Source organism: Pelecanus crispus, chromosome 6 (assembly GCF_030463565.1).
Source record: "Pelecanus crispus isolate bPelCri1 chromosome 6, bPelCri1.pri, whole genome shotgun sequence".
NCBI classification, from domain to species: Eukaryota; Metazoa; Chordata; class Aves; order Pelecaniformes; family Pelecanidae; genus Pelecanus; species Pelecanus crispus.
In genome coordinates, this window is record NC_134648.1 from 67406766 (window position 1) to 67427397 (window position 20632).

At 45.0% G+C, this 20632-nt stretch overlaps 1 protein-coding gene across 3 annotated transcripts in view; it reads left to right on the forward strand.

The window, feature by feature from the left end:
* RHOJ (ras homolog family member J) overlaps positions 1 to 19172 on the forward strand; it is a 55853-nt gene extending 36681 nt beyond the window's left edge. Inside the window, exons 2-5 of one of the 3 annotated variants that reach the window (XM_075712053.1) lie at positions 9389 to 9447; positions 16204 to 16368; positions 17647 to 17742; positions 19026 to 19172. In XM_075712053.1, the coding sequence (XP_075568168.1) occupies positions 9389 to 9447; positions 16204 to 16368; positions 17647 to 17742; positions 19026 to 19172 (467 nt within the window). The remainder of the gene's footprint in view (positions 1 to 9388; positions 9448 to 16203; positions 16369 to 17646; positions 17743 to 19025) is intronic. The other 2 variants (XM_075712054.1, XM_075712055.1) reach the window with 2 other exon arrangements.
* Positions 19173 to 20632: the final 1460 nt, after the last annotated feature.

Genomic DNA, 20632 nt, shown 5'->3' on the forward strand with positions numbered 1-20632 from the left:
CTTTCCTTGCAAACAGAGACCCCAAGTTTCCTTGGACTCTGCTATCGGTGAAGCTGAATTTGTTCAAGGATTGATTAGCACAGCAATAACTCACTGAGATGCAGGGGGAATCCTCCAGCACTGATTTTACAAACAATGATGTCAATGATTCCGATAAATCAACTTTATTCATGCTGTCTATAAATAAGTAATGTCCCAGACTGGGAAGAAGCTGGCTCATGTTTTAGTGTTGTGCTTGTTCTGAAAGCTTTGGGAATTTCCATTCTCTTTCATCCATTTCTGGATAAGATTCATTCTGCTTGATCTTCCTAATCCACCTCCACTGCTTTTGTGTTCGTTGTCATGTAAGCTGGCCAACGCTGAAGTCTGACTTCTCAATGCATTTTGAAAGATTTACAATGTTTCATATCAGCCGCTTCAATAAAAATGATTGGTGGACTGGTACATCTCTTCTGTTTGCTGTCTCTATACAGCAAATACCCAGCTGTGAAGAGCTGTAGCCTTTTTCCTCTCAACATGCTAAAAAACCACATAGTACAAGTCATGAATCTTCCTATAGGATGACACTGTCTAGATGAATCTACTCCTGTTGCAGAATGGGACAACAGAGCTGTCATTTCGTGTCAGCCTGCTTCCCCAACGTGGCTGCAATGTGAGTTGGGAATGGGCATTTTCCCACTATTTCCACTGGAATCTTCAAACGCGTATGGACAAGGCAGAGGGGAGGGGTCCTCCTTGCCGCGCACAAGAAATAAGAGTCCAAGGTGAAGAGCAATCCCTAGAGGCAGTGGAGAGATATCTGGAAAAGAAACATTGAAAAGCGTTTAGATATCGCTTCTCTGATGCTTCCAGAAGTACCTGAAATGTCCTGCTGAAAAAGCTTTTCTCTGCATAGTCAATCCCAGACTTCCAAAAGTCTTTAACATTGACTTCCATACCATAAGAGCATTGCAGGAGCATGACTATTTGCCTCCCCTTTTGTGAGATGCCTTCAGTGAGCATTTGAGTTACAGTCTCCAGGTTTTCCATGCAACTGCAGAGTTAAAAAGAATATAATAAAAAGGCTTACAAATACAAAACCCAAGAATGATTTGACTTTGGCCTTAAGAAAAGCATAAAGTACTGCAAGACTCATTAAATAACAAGAATAATCAACCAATGCAAGCTTTAGATCAGCCGTTGAGGGATGACAGGTAGAAATAGGAAAGTCATGTTACCTCTGGCTAGGTCGTTAATGAAACCATTGCTAGACCACACTGTCTAGTCCTAGCAACTGCTTGAAAAAGAATTTGGAAAAGAGCTACAAGAATGATATAAGAACAAGAAAATATGCCTTGTAGGAAGACACTAGATAAGCTATTTAGAGCAGAATAAATGATGCTATGAATCCTATCTGGCTTTAAAATCACTAAATGTCTGTGGCCTAAAGACAAAGCAGCGAATTCCTCACCACCTCATTAGACCAAGAGCTACACTGAGTGAAATCAGCTGAATGCCGGCCCTGGAGGCCTCTCCGTGCTCCCACCGTGGGGAGCAGACTGGAAATGTTTCTCAGATATTGTAAATATCAGATGGGCAAAAGTATTTGCTCAGCAGAACATAGATTTCATCCATTGATGAGGTGACAGAAAATGGTGAGGTTTACTCAGAGCCCTTTGAAAAATGCTGGCTATCGGAGGCTTGTAGGAGCTAGTTGTGGATGATTACAGGAGCAATTAAAGAAGGGCATTTAGTACAACTTACATTTAAAGTGAGGTATTTAGGCCAGTAACAGGGCAAAATAACATGCTTTTGATTATTCTTTCAGAAAGAATGTAGTTAAGCTGCAGGATAAGTTTGAGGTAGCAAATCAATTTGGCTGTAATCAAATCTTGTTTGTCACGAAGGAGGAAATGGGGGGAACATGCCATGAGCAACATGTGACTCAATTTCCTGGAGATGACCCTCACATGTGGAAGTGAAGAATGGCTCAGGCTTGAGTCACGGGGCACTTGCAGACCCAGGGTGAGCCAAGGGTCCTGTATCACCAGCTCTTATCTGCCCTGGGTGTCTTGGCCACACAATGTTATAGCATTGCACTCAGTCAAAGCAAAGGGAATGTTTCCAAGGAGGAATGCTACAGGGATAGCCTCCCAGCTAAAGCGGCAAACAGTCATTAGTGCTCAGCTCAGTTGATTGTCATTCCTGGCCTGAACGATGGGGCTGTATCATTAAGGTCTTTCTTACCCTTTGTTTGACCAGCTTCCTTCGGTGTGTGCCAGACTGTAGCATCACTAGGACTTCCATTTGCAGATTTCCTGAGTGTTCCCAGCTTCAGCTGCAGCTGTGTAACATGTCCTGAAGATAGGTCCACAGCAGCTAAAATAAAGTTCCCAGACACTGACCCAACCAAAATCAAAGCAGCATGTGAGAGATTAATCCCTGGCAGCCCTATCCCTATTTTCTTCACCTGGATCAACCAAAGAAAGATATTTCTGAACACAAATATAACCCACAGTAGAATTCATAAATGCACCTGAAGCACTTAGAAGGTGTTACAAAAATGCACTGCCCACATCTACTTTGCTTTCCTTTTGAATATTCAAAGCTGCTATTTCTTAAAGCCTGGGATATGTAGTTTCAGTTCAGTTAGATGACCGACTGTTATGGGAACCAAAGGGAATCAGAGACCTAAATATTTTTGAGACATGTTTGAGTTTCAGTCCCTGGTTGGAATGCAACAGGGATCCTCACATTTCAGCCATAGAAACCCTTATCTAGGAGCTATGCGGTACAAAAAGAAGACAATTTATAAACAAGATTTTTAAAATTGCTCTTCTCCAAACAAAGTCCTACAAAAAGACTCCTGTCCTCCCTGGGGTAAGCTCCAGAGAGCAGAAGACATCTGTGAAGGGGAGTGGGATTCCCAGTTCATTATGAAAGCATTCACAAAACTACATGAAGGAAGGAAGGAAAATGTTACCCTGCAAGCAAACATATTTTCAGCATCCCCAGGGATATCAGCTGCTGGAGAACACACTACATTCAGTATATCGATAACTTCATTTCACAGAAGTCACTCTGAAAGGTGCCAGAGGAAGGAACCTGAGGTTCCTGAGACACCCTGACATTTACTGCAGTCCACAGACAATGCATTTGCTCTTGAAGATACGGTCTGGACTTGAGTCATGCCTTGCAAAGATGATTACTCTATCAGAGAGGGAGTAAACCCCCTGGGGAAATCATTGACTGGTGCCCCCTTCTGAGGAGTTCAACTTAAATCTCAAATCTATGCTGAGGAAAACACAGAACACTCCCACCACCCCACCCCCAGATAAACTCTTAATTGCAGGTGGACTTTATTCCTTAAACAAATTACTTGACAATTAGTCTGGTAAAGAACACAGAGAAAATTGGGAATGAATGGTTCTGGCATTGCTGAAAATGTTCTGATTTTATAGATTGATGTTGCAGCAGATTTAGGGCATATTCACAAGGGAGAAGGGGTGTCCGCTTCTTCATGCGGTGAGGAAAAGGGGATTCAGTTCTCACCTCCCTGGGAGCTGCTCTAGTCCTCCAAGGTGACACTGTGGTTTCAGTCCCCCTGACTGAGTATGGAGCAGTTCACCCATTATTTGGCCAATAAGGTGTATGTTCCTTTGTGAATCTGAATCCTTCCCCTTTCCAAATGTCCTGGACATGATTAAGCTGCTCCATGTCAAGGCAAAATATTTCACCCTACAACTGAAAGTTTTGTTCAACGAGAAACTGGAAAAATACATACATATGTGTATTTTATACATAAAATACATGCGTTTTGTGTGTGTGCATATGTATTTTAAAGACAAAAATATTGTTTAGTACTTCTCATTACTAGTAAATAACCCTCCTTAGTATTAGTGTATTTAACACTGATCAGAACCAGTTATAGTTTCATATAGAGCTTCACCCAACAAATACATGCAGGAGGAAAGAATTTTGGTTTGAAGTAGTGTTATGAAACTGGACATAAGCTGAAGCCAGGAGTTTAAAACAGCATTGCTCCCTCTTGAGTAAGGCCTGTATGAACAAGCACCTTTGGAAGCGAAAGGAAAGCTATAAGGCACACATGTAAAGAGCTTTCTATCTAGAAATGAAAAATTTGGTCAAGTGTCTACCCATCCCTTAAAACAGTAAAAACCCAAAACTTCCATCTAAACTCCACTGCAGCTGACCAAAAACTGTCCTTTTGTCCATCTTCTGATTTTACCCTCTTTCTTACCTGGAAAAGAAACAGACTTGGTCTTTTCTACTGCCAGCAGGCCAATCAGAATTGCAGTTGTTCTTATACTGGTGGCCATTAGTGTTAAGTAACATGCATCTGGTACATATAATAATAGTGAACAGACAAATGCACAAACTTAATACTCAGAGCTTGCTGACAAGGGCAGAAGATGGCCCTTGTGAAAGTTTGAGGCTCGACACAGACTAATTGGCCCAAAAAAATGAGAAAGCCTTTCCATCCAGGCAGGTGCTACCATCTCTGCTTGCTGTCTTGCTCCTGGCATCTCTCTCCAAAGCAGCTGGACCTTAATTTGCTGGCAGGAAGGCACTAGAATAAATAGATGAGTTCTCCCATGTGGTATCACATGAGACATTGCCTAAGCTATTGTGTATATTCTGGCTAATGGTTTCACAGTCATTTGGTTCTGCAAGCACTTCTTCACAGGCATGGAAAAATTCCCCATGATATGCACATCCGCTCTCCTGTACAACAGCTAAGGGCGTCTGAGCTATTGCATCCTAGTTTGGTGTCATACCAGAGACTTATGTGTTGCTTTGCGCTATTAATGAAGGATAAGAGATTCTTGGGGGGCAGCAGACAGTTCGCGTCCCCTTTCCGTCAGTGCAGACCGTGAATGTTGCTGTTGTGTGGCTGAAGAGCTCTTCCAAGGGAAAATTCAGTCCCACAGAATCACCAGGGCTTTGCTGCGAGCAAATGAAATACAATGAGGGAAGAGTTTGGCAAAGACTGATCATTGACAGGTGGATCTGGGGCAACCTGGGCAACAAGAATATCAACCAAAAATGTAATATTGTCCCCAGGAACACAAACTAATCACTCATTTAAAAACAACCAGTTCATGGTCCACACCCCAGATTCAGACGACACAATAGCTCCATCTAGCACCTTGCCTTTCTGCTGTGGCCTTCAAGCAGGACAGCATGTTTCAGAGCACTGTGTTGAAGCCCACTAGCAAAATCCCCAGGCACCCAGACCCGCGACAAAGCCCTGGAGGTGACCCAAAATAGTTACTCAAACTCTAGCAAGCAATACCCAGCTAATTTATGATCTAAATAACATTTTAAAAGCAGTGTTTTACACATCCTGCACTTGGTTAAAACCACCCAGTGAAAGGAGGAAAACATCTGCCCCGTTGTATAGTCTGACACAACCCAGACTGGAGCTAAATGAGAACCAGGACTGTGCAAGTATTCAGTCACATTTTATTGCAGTCCCCACTGCACTTGGTGTTAAAGGCCATGCCATTTCAGTGCTTAATCAATATATCAATATGGCCAGTAAATGGCAAGGAGAGTTCATATTTATCTTGTTACTCCAAGACTGCTCATAAAGCTGGGTTCACAAGCTTGTAAAGGAGCCCGCATTACCCCTGGTGACTGGGAAGGAATTCTGCATTGGCTTCCCATAGGCTTGGCCACTAAGAGAACAGGAAAAGATAGTAAGAGGGTAAGTAAAAGTAAACTGAGATAAAGCCAAGAGTAAGGCCTACAAATCTAGTAGAGCAATCTCAGCTCATAAATACGACCTACCAAGTGGACACGCTGAGCAGCGTTTTTGCCTGACAGAGGTGGACTGATAAACACTTAGTGTAAAAATACCATGATATTTTCACAGGCAAAAGCCATTTATTTTGACATCTGTTTTTCCTGCATGAAAGTGTGGTGGAAATTTCAACACCAATACATTAGTCCAGACATCGCTGTTTCAAGAGCCAGTGATTATTTGAATTGTCAGTGTGAGCCATTTGGTCCCCACTGCATTCAGAGCCAGGAATCCAAAGACAGCAGTTTGCCTGTTGCTGAAGTTTAGCCAACAAGACAGTTTTGCTGGGATGGTAGCTGTAAACTTAGAGAGGTGATGTGGACAGGAAGGATATCTTCTGATGATGAGATAGTTTAGAACAGTTGACAAGAAGAAAGAAAACACAAAGTTTGATGGGGAACAAAAAAAGGAAAAGAAAAAGGCAAAGGCAAAGGAAAAGGAAAAGAAAAAGGCAAAGGAAAAAGAAAAGAAAAAGAATAAGAAAAGAAAAAAGAAAAAGAAGAAAAAAGAAAAAGAAAAAGAAAAAGAAAAAGAAAAAGAAAAAGAAAAAGAAAAAGAAAAAGAAAAAGAAAAAGAAAAAGAAAAAGAAAAAGAAAAAGAAAAAAGAAAAAGAAAAAGAAAAAGAAAAAGAAAAAGAAAAAGAAAAAGAAAAAGAAAAAAAGAGAAAAAGGAAAAAAGACTGATGCCATGCAGAAATTCACATCAGGACCCATGAGAGGCACCATACTAAAAAGAGAATTAAAATGTGATGTGCAAGTTGGGTAGACTCATGGTGTATTTTTCCAAAAGCCCTTGCATTTCTTAGCCTTTGTGTGTGTGAGTAGTAATGGTAGGACACCACCAGCCTCTTACTCTCGCTCAGCATTTCCCAGTGGTCACCAAGAGCCAAACTGGACTGCACAAACTATCAATAACTATTCAGTGTGTGGCTCCACAGACCTGTTGCAAGATATCCACTGTGACTTCATGGACCACAGAGCACAAATAATAGTTTAGGAGCTGTTGCAGCATAGCACACAGGAGATGGACTGGACCTCTATCCAAACAGCTTATCTCCAAACCATATTAACTGCTGGAACAAGACAGCAATTTGTATCTGCACCAGGGCTTTTTGCCAGTGTAGTTCTGTCAGTCAGGTGCTGCCAAGAGATGGGCCAGCAACGCTTCACAGCAGCCTGAGCCTGGACAGAGTAAATTTCAGTGTGACACCTAAGTTTTTGAAACACTGAATACCTGAGCTGATCTTTTGCAAGCAGGGCCCAGCTCAGTTTGCCTGGCTCAGGGTTAGCCAGCATGAGAGGCAAAGCTGGCTAACTACGTCAGTACTGACGTATGGCAAATGTCTCTTCACATTCATCACACGCATTACATCACTTGCACCTCCGTGCACCCAACGGCCACGCAGTTGCCATATGAGCATCCTGCTTTGGAGGTGCTCTGCAGACTCCATACAAATTCAACCAAGGACTGCCAGTGCAACTGATGATCATGTGCAGTCCCAAACACCACCGCTGCCAGCTGAGCACTGCATGGCTAAGGCATCACAGCTGGAAAATTGCCATCAGCTGAAGAGTACATCTTCCCACATTCGGTCCTTGAGCAGAGTAAAATCAACAGGACAGGTCTGGCTTGTGCACTTCTTGGCATATGGGCAGGTTGAAGCCTGGGCAAGGTTGCAACTGGAAAAAAACTTCACACCTTGCAGCTGACTCTGGTAAGCTGTGCAGTACCACCTGTGGCCCCACTGCTTCTGAGAAGGGAGCTAAGAAAAGCAAGTGTATTGTCAGTAGATTTATACAGTTCATACCTCTACTGGGACATTTTGAGATTCCCTACACCACAAAAAGTTGAAAACCAGGACTCTGGGGAGGCTTCATTCAAATTAGTTTATTCAAGTCAGGTTGAAGGAAGGGGATGGGGCATCTGGACTGTCTCCTGTCTGTGTTGGTACCCATCTCCCCACCCTGGTGCTTCTTCCCTGGGCTCTTCCACCCATGGACATCCATGCTCAGCAGCTAGCCCCATTCTGAGCTCCCCTGGGAGCTGCACTGTGTATGAGCTGCCTCCTGAACTGAGGAGTGAGAGGAGGGCTCTCGGCCCCTTTCCCATCTCCTCTTTCCCCTGCACATGCCAAGGCAGCCCCAGCAGCGGGTGAGTGCGGCCCGTCCTGCTCTCATCAGCAAGTCTGCTCCTTGCTGAGCCTTTGTACTTTCAGGATGTCAGTTTTGTTCTGTTTATATGCCAGCAAAATGACCGTGTCACTTTGCAAGTAAGTAAAGCGGCTGAATAATCAGTGTGGCCAGCCACACTGACAGAGACTTCAAGTCTAAGAGATTTCAAACAGGACATTGTTGCCCAGTACAGGAGCTATTAGTTTCTATAAGCTGGTAGGTGCTTTTCTCCTACAAAAGTCTTATCACTTTAAAAAAAAAAAAAAAAAAAAAAAAAAAGAAGTAAGAACCTGTGTGATGTTTTCAAGCCTCCTCTTTGCCAAAAGTAACTACTAATCTTTCCCAGCCCTCATTAATTGCAAATTGTTATTGGCTGACAGGCACCAGTCTTAACCTCCCTCCCAGCCATAGCTCTATGTTCATACCAGCCATTAGGACTCATGCTTAAAAAAAGCAGTAGTCCATGGGCTGCGAGAATACCATTATTTTGAGCAACTTCCCTGATGAATGTTTAAAGTCTTCCTGTTGAATAATGGGTGGAACTGGATTCCACCCCTTTCTTTCCAGTTGAGTAGTAATGATTTAAGCAGATTAACTGGTTAACTAAATGTTATTAACACAGATGTTATCCTTTATACAAAATATCACTGATTACAGAGATCAGCTAATAACAGGGTTCATCCAAAGGCAATGAGAAAACATTTTCATCAATGTCAATGGGCTCAAAATGAAGTTCAAAGTGAATTCTACTAAAGGAGTAAACAAGCTGAGTGTGACCAATAAACTAAAGCCATGCTTTCCTTCATTTGCCACAGAATCTGTTCAACATCCCTGCAAATATTAGTGTTTCTCTTCCTCTGTGTCCTTCAAAGCATCCACCACACAGCCCCATATGTTAAGCACTGCCATCTCTGACTGCATGACACAGGACAGGACAGGTTGCCCAAGAGGCAGCACGCCTCCATTGAGACCCACCAAACATCAACCTCTGCTGAATGCTTCATTGTTTCACAGCCTGGAACAAATAAAATAATAAAAAACCCCTCTCAGTGATCCATGACAAACCAACACTCACAGTGGGGAGGCTTTCAAGTCCTAGCACCTCACTGGGGTCTGCTGGTGGCTGCAGAGACAGAAGCAAATGTCCACTGGTCGCTGGGTCCCTGACAGCAGCAGTGTGTGCAACTCACTGTCTGTGAAGAAATGAGGCTGGCATAAAGCATTTGCTTCTGTTGTGATTTTAGGTTGCCTTCAATTTAGGTTGAATCTATGTGCTTGGTTTAGGATGCATATTGTAAGGTACATGCTAATGTATCTAGCACAGGGGTATATTGGCATTTTAGGATTAAAACACATAAAAACGAGGCCACTGGCTTGTGCATAAACAACATCTCTTGTTTCTCTCTTCCAGTAACTGTGACTGTGGGAGGACAGCAACACTTGCTGGGACTTTATGACACTGCAGGGCAGGTAAACTACTGCAAAACATTTATAAGTTTCCTTTCCCATGGTTTGTTCGTTACTACCATATACTGGGGTTTGTTGTTTGTGCTGCTTGGGGGGGGGGGGGGGGTTTATAAATATTAACAATCAGTTGTGAGTTGTAATGGTTGAACTGCTGACCTGCTTTTTGTTCTCTACATAGAGATTTCATTCTGGTTCAGCAATAAAACACACACAAATACACTCATCCCTAAGACTGTATTTTGTCTAAGCAAAAAACTAAAGCTTGATTAGGCTGTTCAGCCTCCCATATATCCACCTCCTACTGCAAACATGACGTTTCATATAAAGTCAGTGTTTTCTTACATTTACCACATGGTGGCATTGAAGATACAGAGAAGAATCCCGTTTCCAAGATCAGAAAACTAATATAATAGAGCACCAGCTTATCGGTCACCAGCTATTGACTTTTTAAATGGTAACCCAGCCAGATTGGCACCCATCCCTGCATCCTTCTCTCAGGACAAGGGTGTCCATTACAGGAGAGTGTGTACCCCATGCTTACTTACAGAGACAATGCTTTTACTGTTTCCACTGTCCACCGTCTGATACAGTGTGCTTGCACTAAAAGTTTGCCAGAGAGCTTTGGTCTGTGTGCTGATTTCACCCCCTGGAGAGGGAGAGAGGGTATTTCTCACTGCCTTGCTCTGCCAGTAGAAGGGCAGAAAAGGGTGCAGGGAACAGCATATTTTCCTGGTGAAATTTTCCTCTCCTACCATCAAATGCCAGCAACTGGCAGAATAAAGAAAGGACCACAATCCACACAGAAACTTTGCAGAAAATCGCCTGCCGAGAGGGGAGGGAGCAGGTCCTGGGTCCCTCCCAGCCTGGGAGGGCTGGAACCCGCATCCACCAGCTCCTCCAGTCAGAGCTGGCACTGGGCAGCCGAGGCCGTGCTGGCACTGGAGGCAGCAGGAGAGGAAAGCAGATTTGGGAGCCTGCTTCACTCTCTGGGACCCAGCAGCCTTGAATGCCAGGCTTTGCTTTCAGGAGCACTTCTTGGCTGTGCTTTTTTTGGCCATGACTGACTGCTATGAAATGCATAAACAATGCAGAAGGAGACCCTCCTGTCTGCAGAAGGCCACTTATTACAGAATATACTTTGCAGCAGTATGCAGAGGTCAAAAACCACATCAGGACAGACTGTCACTTCCAGAAAAACCTGCACTCAGCAGCACTGGGGCTTTTATGCTTTGGGTTTTGCTTTTTTTCATTTTATTCCTATCACGTGTCCGTAGGAAGCAATGGTCACTTCATAGCTAGCTTGGTGTTACTTACAGTCCACCCATCCTTTCTATTTACATGGTGCAAACAGATGATCCAAAAGCCAGTGCCAAAATACGACCCAAGTCCTTGTCCCATGTTCAATGCACATTCAATTTTCTATTCTGTGCTCACCAGCACAGAGCTGGGAACGTGTCTGACATGATCTGGCAGCACTGCAAGCCTTTGCAAATGAGACTGGAGTTATATTCAGTTCTTAGTCAGATTTTACCCAGTGCCTTAGTATTTCTGCTTGTTTTGTAGGGCTGACAGTTCCACCTGCCACCAATTTCCTCAGCCCCACATCCTCTTATTTGTCCTCCTGAGCCAGAAGAAACACTAATCTGTCTCTTTGACAAACTTCACCCCTCTGTCCATTCTTCCACAATCATTTTGCCATCTCCTGCTTCAAACTAGCCAGAGCACCACCTGCCTCCAAGCACCATTTCTAACTCATCAGCCTCATTTCCCTTTCAGACCTTGGTCCAGAGGACATGGCCATCTAGTCAAAACTCAGAGCACGAGCCACTTCCTGATGATTAGATTGTATCTCTGTGGAGACTGGAAGGATGATGCTTCCCACATGCTCAAGCTATGACGACAGATCATCTGGGTTGTTTCCTCCCTCCTTCTCCTTGTGTTGTGTGGCTTTCCAAAGGCATGAGTGTGAAGTCATAGCCAAAAATAGCACTTGACATTACGGTGCTATAAAACATATGCTAATGAAAAAACAATTGGAAAATGTACTCCTGCAGCAGGACCCTCTGTCAGCCTGAAGGGAGAGCTGGCAGAGGCCCCACATCTGGGGTATCTGGTTTTCTGCATCCCTGGCACAAACACTCCTAGGAGGAAAAAAAACAGTGGCCTTTTTTCCCCAGGCTGGACTCAGGTGTGGAGTGCTTTAACAGGCTGACATAGCAGGGAGCATACATGAGATCAGCATGGCAGCAACGTAAAAAAAAGCAAGTTTTGCTGTACTTTCTGGGCCCAAGCGCTGCAAGGCTGCTGGCAGTGAGAGAGCAGGGAGGGAGCAACACTGGTTGATGCCTCTTGGCCCTGGCAAGTCATAGGCACGTAATTCAGCAAGGCCAGGTCAGGTACTGGCATTTCCATGCCAAACCAGAGGCCAGGCAGTGTAACTGGGAAGCCTGGCACTCCTTAAATAGCAGGCAGCAAAATGCAAGCACGAGCCAGGGAAACAAATTAATGATCAGCTACAGCCCAACCCCATGAGGACTCACATCCCTTCCCAAACACCACCTGTCACTAGCTGCAGCACCTCTGGATATGCCCCATACCCATGCAAATGTGCAGTCCCTTTTTTACTCCATCTACTTGCTTGACTTCAACAACGAGCTGTCTATAAATGAGAAACGATCCCGTTGTGCCATTATCTCATAATGCTCCATTGCAAGGTTTTATAGCCTTCTCCTAGAGAGCAGGTATGAACAGAGGCAGGGTCCTTGTCTGATGTGGTCTGGAGGCTCCTGCCAGCCTGCAAAGACAGGGAAATACGGGAGCTCTGATCGACTCTTACCCATGACATTTGTGCTTGTGTTTTAACACGTCCGTGCAAGCTCCCATGTGCCCTGACAGGAGACGAGACCTCTGCTACATGATGCGTGGCTGTCCCTCTGTATGGTTTATATAACGCTCTGTGCTGCTAACACAAATCAGGAATGCTCCTCCTGAGAAAGGATTTTCTAGGGGCTCTGAAGGAAAAAACAAAATAAAATGAAATGCACACTCCTGTAGCTGTCACCTCCAGGCAGAGCACTCATGGCTTTTAGTTTGCAATTTTAATGGTACAGTAAATTCCAGCCCCTCTAAATGTGCACGTCTGGAATATTGAAACTGCTTATATTTAGCCAATTTCTTTCCAAAAATCCTAAATCATGATTCCTCGAGAGCTTGCTGCCACCGCGTGGGTGTTTTAGGAGGCTGATTTGAAGCGATTAAACCAAAACCACAGAAAATGCTTTTGCCAAGCACCTGGTATCAGCCCATGTTACCTGTGACATAATTACAGAGAAGTCATCAGTTTTGATATCTGGGTTAAAATAATGTCCCATAATCAAGCAAGCATGAGGCCAGGCCTCCCTCACCCACAGCATCCACATAAAACTCGGCCGTCTCTATCACGCACTTGCTCCTTTGCTCCCATCAAGTTGGCATCCACTTTGCCTCTAGTAACTCATCTGCGGGAGCTAGGTGTCATCTCCAGAGCCTCGTATAAATCTTCTCCCATTGACTTTGCTTCTTCATGGCCTATATCACTGATGTTCCCACAAACGTCTCTGAGTTTTCTTTCCTGCCATTCCTTGAATGTGGAGAATCCACTCTTTCTTAGGTTGATATGTCCAAACACCTCCTCTTGTCATGTAAATCTTTCTTCAGATCAATACTTTCTATGATACTGAAAAGACATAGGTTAGTTGACAAATACTCTGGCTTTACCATAAATACTGTGGCTGTGGGGCTGGTAACTGAGAATTTACTCTTCCTGTTGAAGGGGGTTTGGGACGATGAACATTTAGTTAGACAAAACAAAACTTTCTGTTTGTGGTTTAGGATGTTTCTTTAAACTTCTTTTTAATGAGGCGGAGGTAAATTTGGCCTCATGCTTCCTTTCGGAATAAATAATTAAGGGTTTTTGTTTAAAAAAGGTTGGAGCAGACTATTTTTACATAATCCATTAGTATTTTTTGGAAACTAGTGCCGATTCAGAAGTAGTCTGGGTCATCTTATCACTGCATACTCAGTGAACAAAAGACTTGAGAAAGATTTACCAGTCTCAACTCATAATTAAGCGCTCTCATTTTTGACCCATGTATGGGGTTTGCATGACAAGGTTTTGGTAGTGGGGAGCTCCAAGGGTAGCTTCTGTGAGAAGCTGCTAGAAGGTTTCCCTGTGTCTGATAGAGCCAATGCCAGCTGGCTCCAAGACAGACCTGCTGCTGGCCAGGGCTGAGCCCATCAGCGATGGCGTTAGCGCCTCGGGGATAACTTAGTTAAGAAGGGGGAAAACGTGCATAACAGCAGCCAGAGAGAGGAGTGAGAACATGTGAGAGGAAGGACTGTGCAGACACCCAGGTCAGTGCAGAAGGAGGGCAGGAGGGGCTCCAGGCGCCGGAGCAGAGATTCCCCTGCACCCCTGGTGCAGCCCATGGGGAGGCAGCTGTGCCCCTGCACCCATGGAGGCCCACGGGGAGCAGAGATCCCCCTGCACCCGGGGAGGAGCCCACGCCGGAGCAGGGGGATGTGCCCAAAGGAGGCTGTGACCCCGTGGGGAGCCCGCGCTGGAGCAGGCTCCTGGCAGGAGCTGTGGCCCCGTGGAGAGAGGAGCCCAGGCTGGAGCAGGTTTGGTGTCAGGGCTTGTGACCCCATGGGGGACCCACGCTGGAGCAGGCTGCTCCTGAAGGGCTGCACCCATGGAGGGGACCCACGCTGGAGCAGTTTGTGAAGAACTGCAGCCTGTGGGAAGGACTCATGTTGGAGCAGGGGAGGAGTGTGAGGAGCCCTCCCCTGAGGAGGAAGGAGCGGCACAGACAACATGTGATGAACTGACCACAACCCCCATTCCCCGTCCCCCTGTGCTGCTCGGGGGGAGGAGGGAGAGAAAATCAGGAGTGAAGTTGAGCCTGGGAAGAAGGGAGGGGTGGGGGGAAAGTGTGTTAAGATTTAGTTTTTATTTTCTCATTACCTTACTCTGATTTGATTGATAATAAATTCAACTGATTTCCCCATGTCATAGAATCATAGAATGCTTTGGGTTGGAAGGGACCTTCAGAGGTCATCTAACCCAACCCCCCTGCAGTGAGCAGGGACAGCTTTAACTAGATCAGGTTGCTCAGAGCCCCATCCAACCTGACCTGGAATGTTTCCAGAGATGGTCGAGTCTGGTTTGCCTGTGATAGTAATTAGTGAATGATCTCTCCCTGTCCTTATCTTGACCCATGATTTCTTTTTGTTTTCCATCTTCATTTTCTCCCCACCTTGTCCTGCTGAGGAGGGGAATGATAGCACGGCTGAGTGGCACCTGACATCCAGCCAAGTTCAACCCACCACAACCAAAGCAAGACAGAAGCAAGACTGAATTAAGACAACATCTAATCTGGGCACACAGTGATATAGTCCTGCATCAGTTTCTCCTGCAGGACAGACAGCAGTTGCATTGCTCCTGCCCCTAATGTGGGTTTTTCCTACCTCAAATAAATGTTCTCAGGTCTGAGCAACAGCACCTGGATATCTTTTTTTTTTTTTTTTTCCTTTTCATTGAGTTATTAACTAGTTCAGTATCTGCAGAGCAGAACTGCACCACTTGAAGTTTCAGACAATTATAACCAAAAAAGACTATACTGCAGAGATCTGAGGCTTGCCCAGAAAGCAGAAACTGTAAACTAAAGACCTAGGTCTCAGTCAGGCTTGACAGCAACATGTAATACGTTTCCCAGTCTCCAATGTTGTGTTCCTTTCCCCTTTTCTAATTCTGGACGCCCCAGAAAAAGACTTCAGAACAGGTGTATCCCCTGTAAAGGCATCTGTTTCATTGTACTGAAACTTTCTAACAGACTTCATTGAAAAGTACCAACCAGACAGAGCTACATACACTCCCACTATCAGAAAGAGCCAGTCTCTCCCTTTCACAGGGCTTGCAAAACCTCTGCTCACTCTCAACATCTCAAGCCTGAAAACAGACCCAAACTCTTCCTTGAAACTCAGCTGTCAAAGCCAGCTCACTACATGACACAGCTGCACTTTGAGCTGTTTGAAAATCTACACTCTTCACAACTATCACAAAGAGAAGACGTCTCTCCTTCCCCAGTCCAGGGCCTGTGGAAACACTAGATCACCCCCAGTGATTTACCCAGCCACTGCAGGCTGGATTTGATCTGCTTTGTGCTTTCAAGACAAGTGTCTTCTGCTGCGTACACATTGCTGCATACCATGCATGACTGCCATGGCACCAAATAGCCTGGACACCCATATTTGTTGTGTATTGCCAAGTCTATAATGCCTGCTGGGGAATAGAAAGCCCATAATATTAACAGAAAAGCCCCTAGAGCTGTGTGTCATCAGCAAATATTAACTAGCGGTGACAGTCAAATAATACTTCCTAGGATGGTATCACATTGCCAGAGGGCTGAGGACAGTACACGCAGCCTCAAGATCAATTTTTATTACACCACCAGTGATGGCCTCTGTTTAGCATTACCCTCTACACCAGCATCACCACAGATAATACACACACAAACAAGATGTGTTAGCTCTTTTGGGTAAAGATGCTGACAAAACAGCAGCCCTGGCCCATGAGACGTGACTCTGCTCAGCAGCTCCTGAGAGGTTATGAGCGTCATGAGCATGGAGGGAGTGTTGAGCAGTTCATCAAGAGCCGATTTGATGCCCCCACCTGCAGTTATCCCCCACCCCATAACACACTTGCTGTTTTCCCCCTGGCAGGAGGACTACAACCAGCTGAGACCCCTGTCCTACCCCAACACAGATGTGTTCTTGATCTGCTTCTCGGTGGTGAACCCCGCCTCGTACCACAATGTCCAGGAGGAGTGGGTGCCTGAGCTGAAAGTCTGCATGCCCAATGTGCCTTACGTCCTCATAGGAACACAGGTAATGCTCCTCGGGGGCACTGCCGGCATCGCGGGGGTCTTCAGAGCGAGGGGGGCTCCCACTCCACCCCAGGGGTGGAGTGGCTGGAGGCTGAGCTTTCTGGAAAGGTTTCCTATTTAACTTCTTATGTGAAATGCAGCCAGACTTCCCCATTGGAGGAAAACTCAGGGACTGAGAATGGAAACCAACATGCAGATGTCCCATCATGCTAGTCATAACTGGCAAAACTCATCCCATTTTTTATTCAAATTAATATTAATGTGGTATAAAGCCATAAATATCTATAGGGAGGAAAGATTTCTGACAGGCCTTTAGCGAGGGGAAAAAAACCCATCAAAGTCTGCGGTTAGAAGCAGAAGCTAAACTTCAAACTAAATTTTAAGAATGGAAATAATTAAACAAATGACTTAGAGACATGGGAAGGAAATAGCCTCCCTTCATGCTTTAACATCAACATTGCAAGTGGTGACTCACCGTCCTGCTTGCGTTATAGTGGATGTTAGACTAAACGATTCAACCACTTTATTTTGGCCTTAAAATCTATGAATCTATCAGTCAAACAAAAATGCCTTCAGTATGGATTTGCTTCCAAGACACAGAGCGGCTAGAGACTGTGAGAAGTAGGGATACAGCCGTCTGGAAAATGTCCGAACACTGGACAGTAACCTAAGCCAAGTTAGAGAAACAGATCAAATTCTGGTTAAAACCAAGACCTTCGTGCCATAGGAAAGTCCAATCATTCAAACACTGGCTTTGTTTTTTTGTGGAATAATCTAAAAAAACCATTTTAAAACAAAAGTATTACCCTTTGGATCACACATGGAATGCTTCACTTTGATGTTTTCCATGGAAATAAAGTATTTTGTTTCAAGTCAGTCAGACTGAGCTGCGCCTGTCTGGCCTGTCAGGGTGTTTTTTGCGTGATGTAGTGCAGGTCACAGCAGCCTCCCTTTCCAATGTGGCTCAGGCTTCCACCGACACTTTCCAAGATGCATTGTGAAAGCCATTGAGAACGGCTTCTTTACTGTATCACAGCTACCTGAACTGTGGCCCAATAACCTGCCAATGAGAACTAATTCATGTTAAACAGAAAAAAAGAAAAAAAAAAAGAAAAAAAGGAAAATACATATGCAATTAATTTCTGAAGTATCATCTGAGACGAGGAGGACAGATGCCCTTATGCAAGGACATGACTGTGGGTTTGTAAAGCTATGAATATCTGAATCAAGAATTACAGCAAGGCAGTACTCAGCACAGGGTTTGTGCATTTTCTACTAGATTGATCTCCGGGATGATCCCAAAACTTTGGCTCGGCTGCTTTACATGAAGGAGAAACCACTCACCTACGAGCACGGAGTGAAGCTAGCAAAGGAGGTAATAGCTTTTTCTGAGGTCCCATGAAATCGATTGATCACAGCTTTCCACTGGGTTTGTTTCGTTCAAGGAGAACTCCTCCAGGGCATGCTGGTTGGTCCCAGCCAGAGATTAAAGCCTCTGTTCAAACAGGCTGGACCCAGACACAGATCGCAACTTCCGAGCCTGCCATTGTGCTGCGATACCCAATTGAGCTCTAAGCAAAGCAGCAAGGTACGCAGGGCAGCAGGGGGCAAATGGGCAGCAAAATAGATTTTACTGCCTACTTTACCTAAGCCAAGTGTTTCTTGTTCAGGCTTCTGCCAGGAGGTGTGTGTGGCAAACCCCTCTCTGCAGTCGCCTCCTGCCAAACTCATCCTTATCCCTTACAAAAGCACAGGCAACTTGATTCTTACTTATCCATTGCACTTCAAGCAACAGAGAAGGCGCTCCCAAGGTTTCTGTGCTATTGCGCGTTTCTCCCGGGAAGGTAGGGAGTAGGGGCCTCCCCAAACCCTGAAATGCAGGCATCTGGACCCCAGCCATTTCCACGTTATATGCTGCAGGTGCTGTTACAGGCCCTGGCCCTCAAAGGCCAGCGAGAGCATCCATTAGCAGAATAAGCTGAATAAGCAACAATATTGCTGAATAAGTTGATGCCGCTTTCCCAGGCCACTGTTTGTGTTTGTGTCATACCAGCACCCCCAGGAAACTCAAGATGATGCTTCTGGTAGTGTAGGTTAATGGTTGGACTGGATGATCTTAAAGGTCTTTTCCAACCTAAACGATTCTATGATTCTATGACTCCCAGTTCCCAGAAACCAGCTGGAAGCCCTCCACCAGGTAGGAGCTCCCTGGCATTGCAGGAGACAGGACACAAGAGTGATAGGTCAGGGGAGAAGAGCCAAGTATATGAAGGGGCTCTGCGAACAACCCAGCATCTCCTAGAAACCTTCCCCAGCTGCACAGACAGGAGGCCAAGCTCCTGGTCCAGCACTCAAACATGGGTGCAGCCCCCCTCCCTCTGGACGGTCGTGCAGGGAATTCCTGCTCCCTATTAACCCCCTGTGGTGAGATACTGGTGTTGATGCTCATCCCTGCTCCCTCACTCAGGATGACCACCTGAGCTTGTCCCTTAATCCCATAGGCAGCCAGATACAAAACAGAGTGATGACCTGACTCCCTTTCTAAAGGTCTGGGCTTCCCTCTGTGGCAGGACACATACGCATGCAGAAGGATGCTGGAACAGGGTCGCTCTGTCTCTCCCAACAGTGGGTACTCACGTTTTCTCTCCTCTCTTTCAGATTGGAGCACAGTGCTATTTGGAGTGCTCAGCCCTCACGCAGAAAGGCCTTAAGACTGTCTTCGATGAGGCAATCCTGACCATTTTCCACCCCAAGAAGAAGAAGAAGCGTTGTGCAAAGTGCCACAGCTGCTGCACCCTTGTGTGAAGTCACTTGGAAAGAAAAACGAGATGAGTTCAATGAAACCAAGCAGGTTAGAAAGGCAATGAAGGTCACATGCAACTGAAATGGGGAACATGACCAGAAAGGGGTCCTTCTCACCCAAATATAGGAGGAGCCCTCCATTCTGTGAAACCTCCAAGCTGTATCACACTAGGCCAACTCATGTCTATGTGCTTTCCTAATCCTCCAGAGTTGTACGCAGCCTGTTCCCACTACTGCAGACTGCACTGAGCCAACAGAAACCAGGATGCCTGCTCCTGCTTGACTCTTCACCTTAGGAATAAGGTGAAGGTGACGTGTGGAAAACCAAAGAACTAAAGGTGGTAAAAGAAACAAGAGAAACTCCATTTGTGGCCTTAAGCAAGAACTGATCAAAATTAGGAATTTGCAGTACTTAGGAATTGAATCTGAATAGACCGAAAGCACATGGAGATCTGTAGAAATCTAATATGTAAGATATACACTATAGGTAGGATGTACTTTTAAATTACTTTTCTTTTATAAGACTTGCTAGTTCAGGATATACTTTTGTTTGTTCAAACAACATGGAAGCAAAGGTGGAGTGATTCCAGTTTGTTTTCACTCAATGGTGAAACTTCACAGCATCAGTATGTTGCTGCACCCAAGCTATCAAAATGGATCAACATTTACCTCCAGACTACAGGAATGTTCTTAAAACAAAAAAATGCAAATAACTGTATTTTAACAGGGGACTGTTCAGGCTGAGCCATGTTTGCATAAGCTGGGAAAGGAAGAACAGTGTTGTAGCATTAATGTACTGAAACAAAGAAATTCTGCCACCAAAGAATATTGCCCTAGACATGAAATAGCAGCATGGAACAATCTCCCTTCCAAACTGAGAACATGAACAAGACACATTGCCATGGCAACTGAAAATTTACCTTATAGATCAGCTGGATTTCTACATCTAACCCAGCAGAATGAAAATAGCAAAAAAACCCGAAAAGCCAAAGGTCATACTGACTTCAAGTGCTTTAAGGTGATCCAATTGCCTTAAGATTATTTTTTTTAATGGAGTATCTCATGTAAAAAAACTCATCAAAGTGGAGTTGTAAACATGTTGATTTATTGTAGTCTCCCTCCTCCCATTCATTACTTCTTTCTTTGCTCCCATTTTTCCATCTTCGTTACTGTGAGTGCTGTTTAAATTGCAGCGTGGCTGCAGTCCTCAGGATTGAACTTTCACACAAGTAGCAGATGATGGGCTGCAGCCGATAGCACAGAGATGGGAAGTCCAGACCTTAAGGGAAGGGAAGCTGCCTGTTAGCTCTCTTGCTGTTGAAGAAAGCATGTCTTTTCACTAAAGCCTCTCCAGGGAGCCTGTACTTTTGCACATCACAGCAATACAGACGCTCAGAGGTGAACTCGAAGGGCATCTCGTTATTTGCATCTGCCTTCGGGTACCTCGGCAATGCCATGAGACT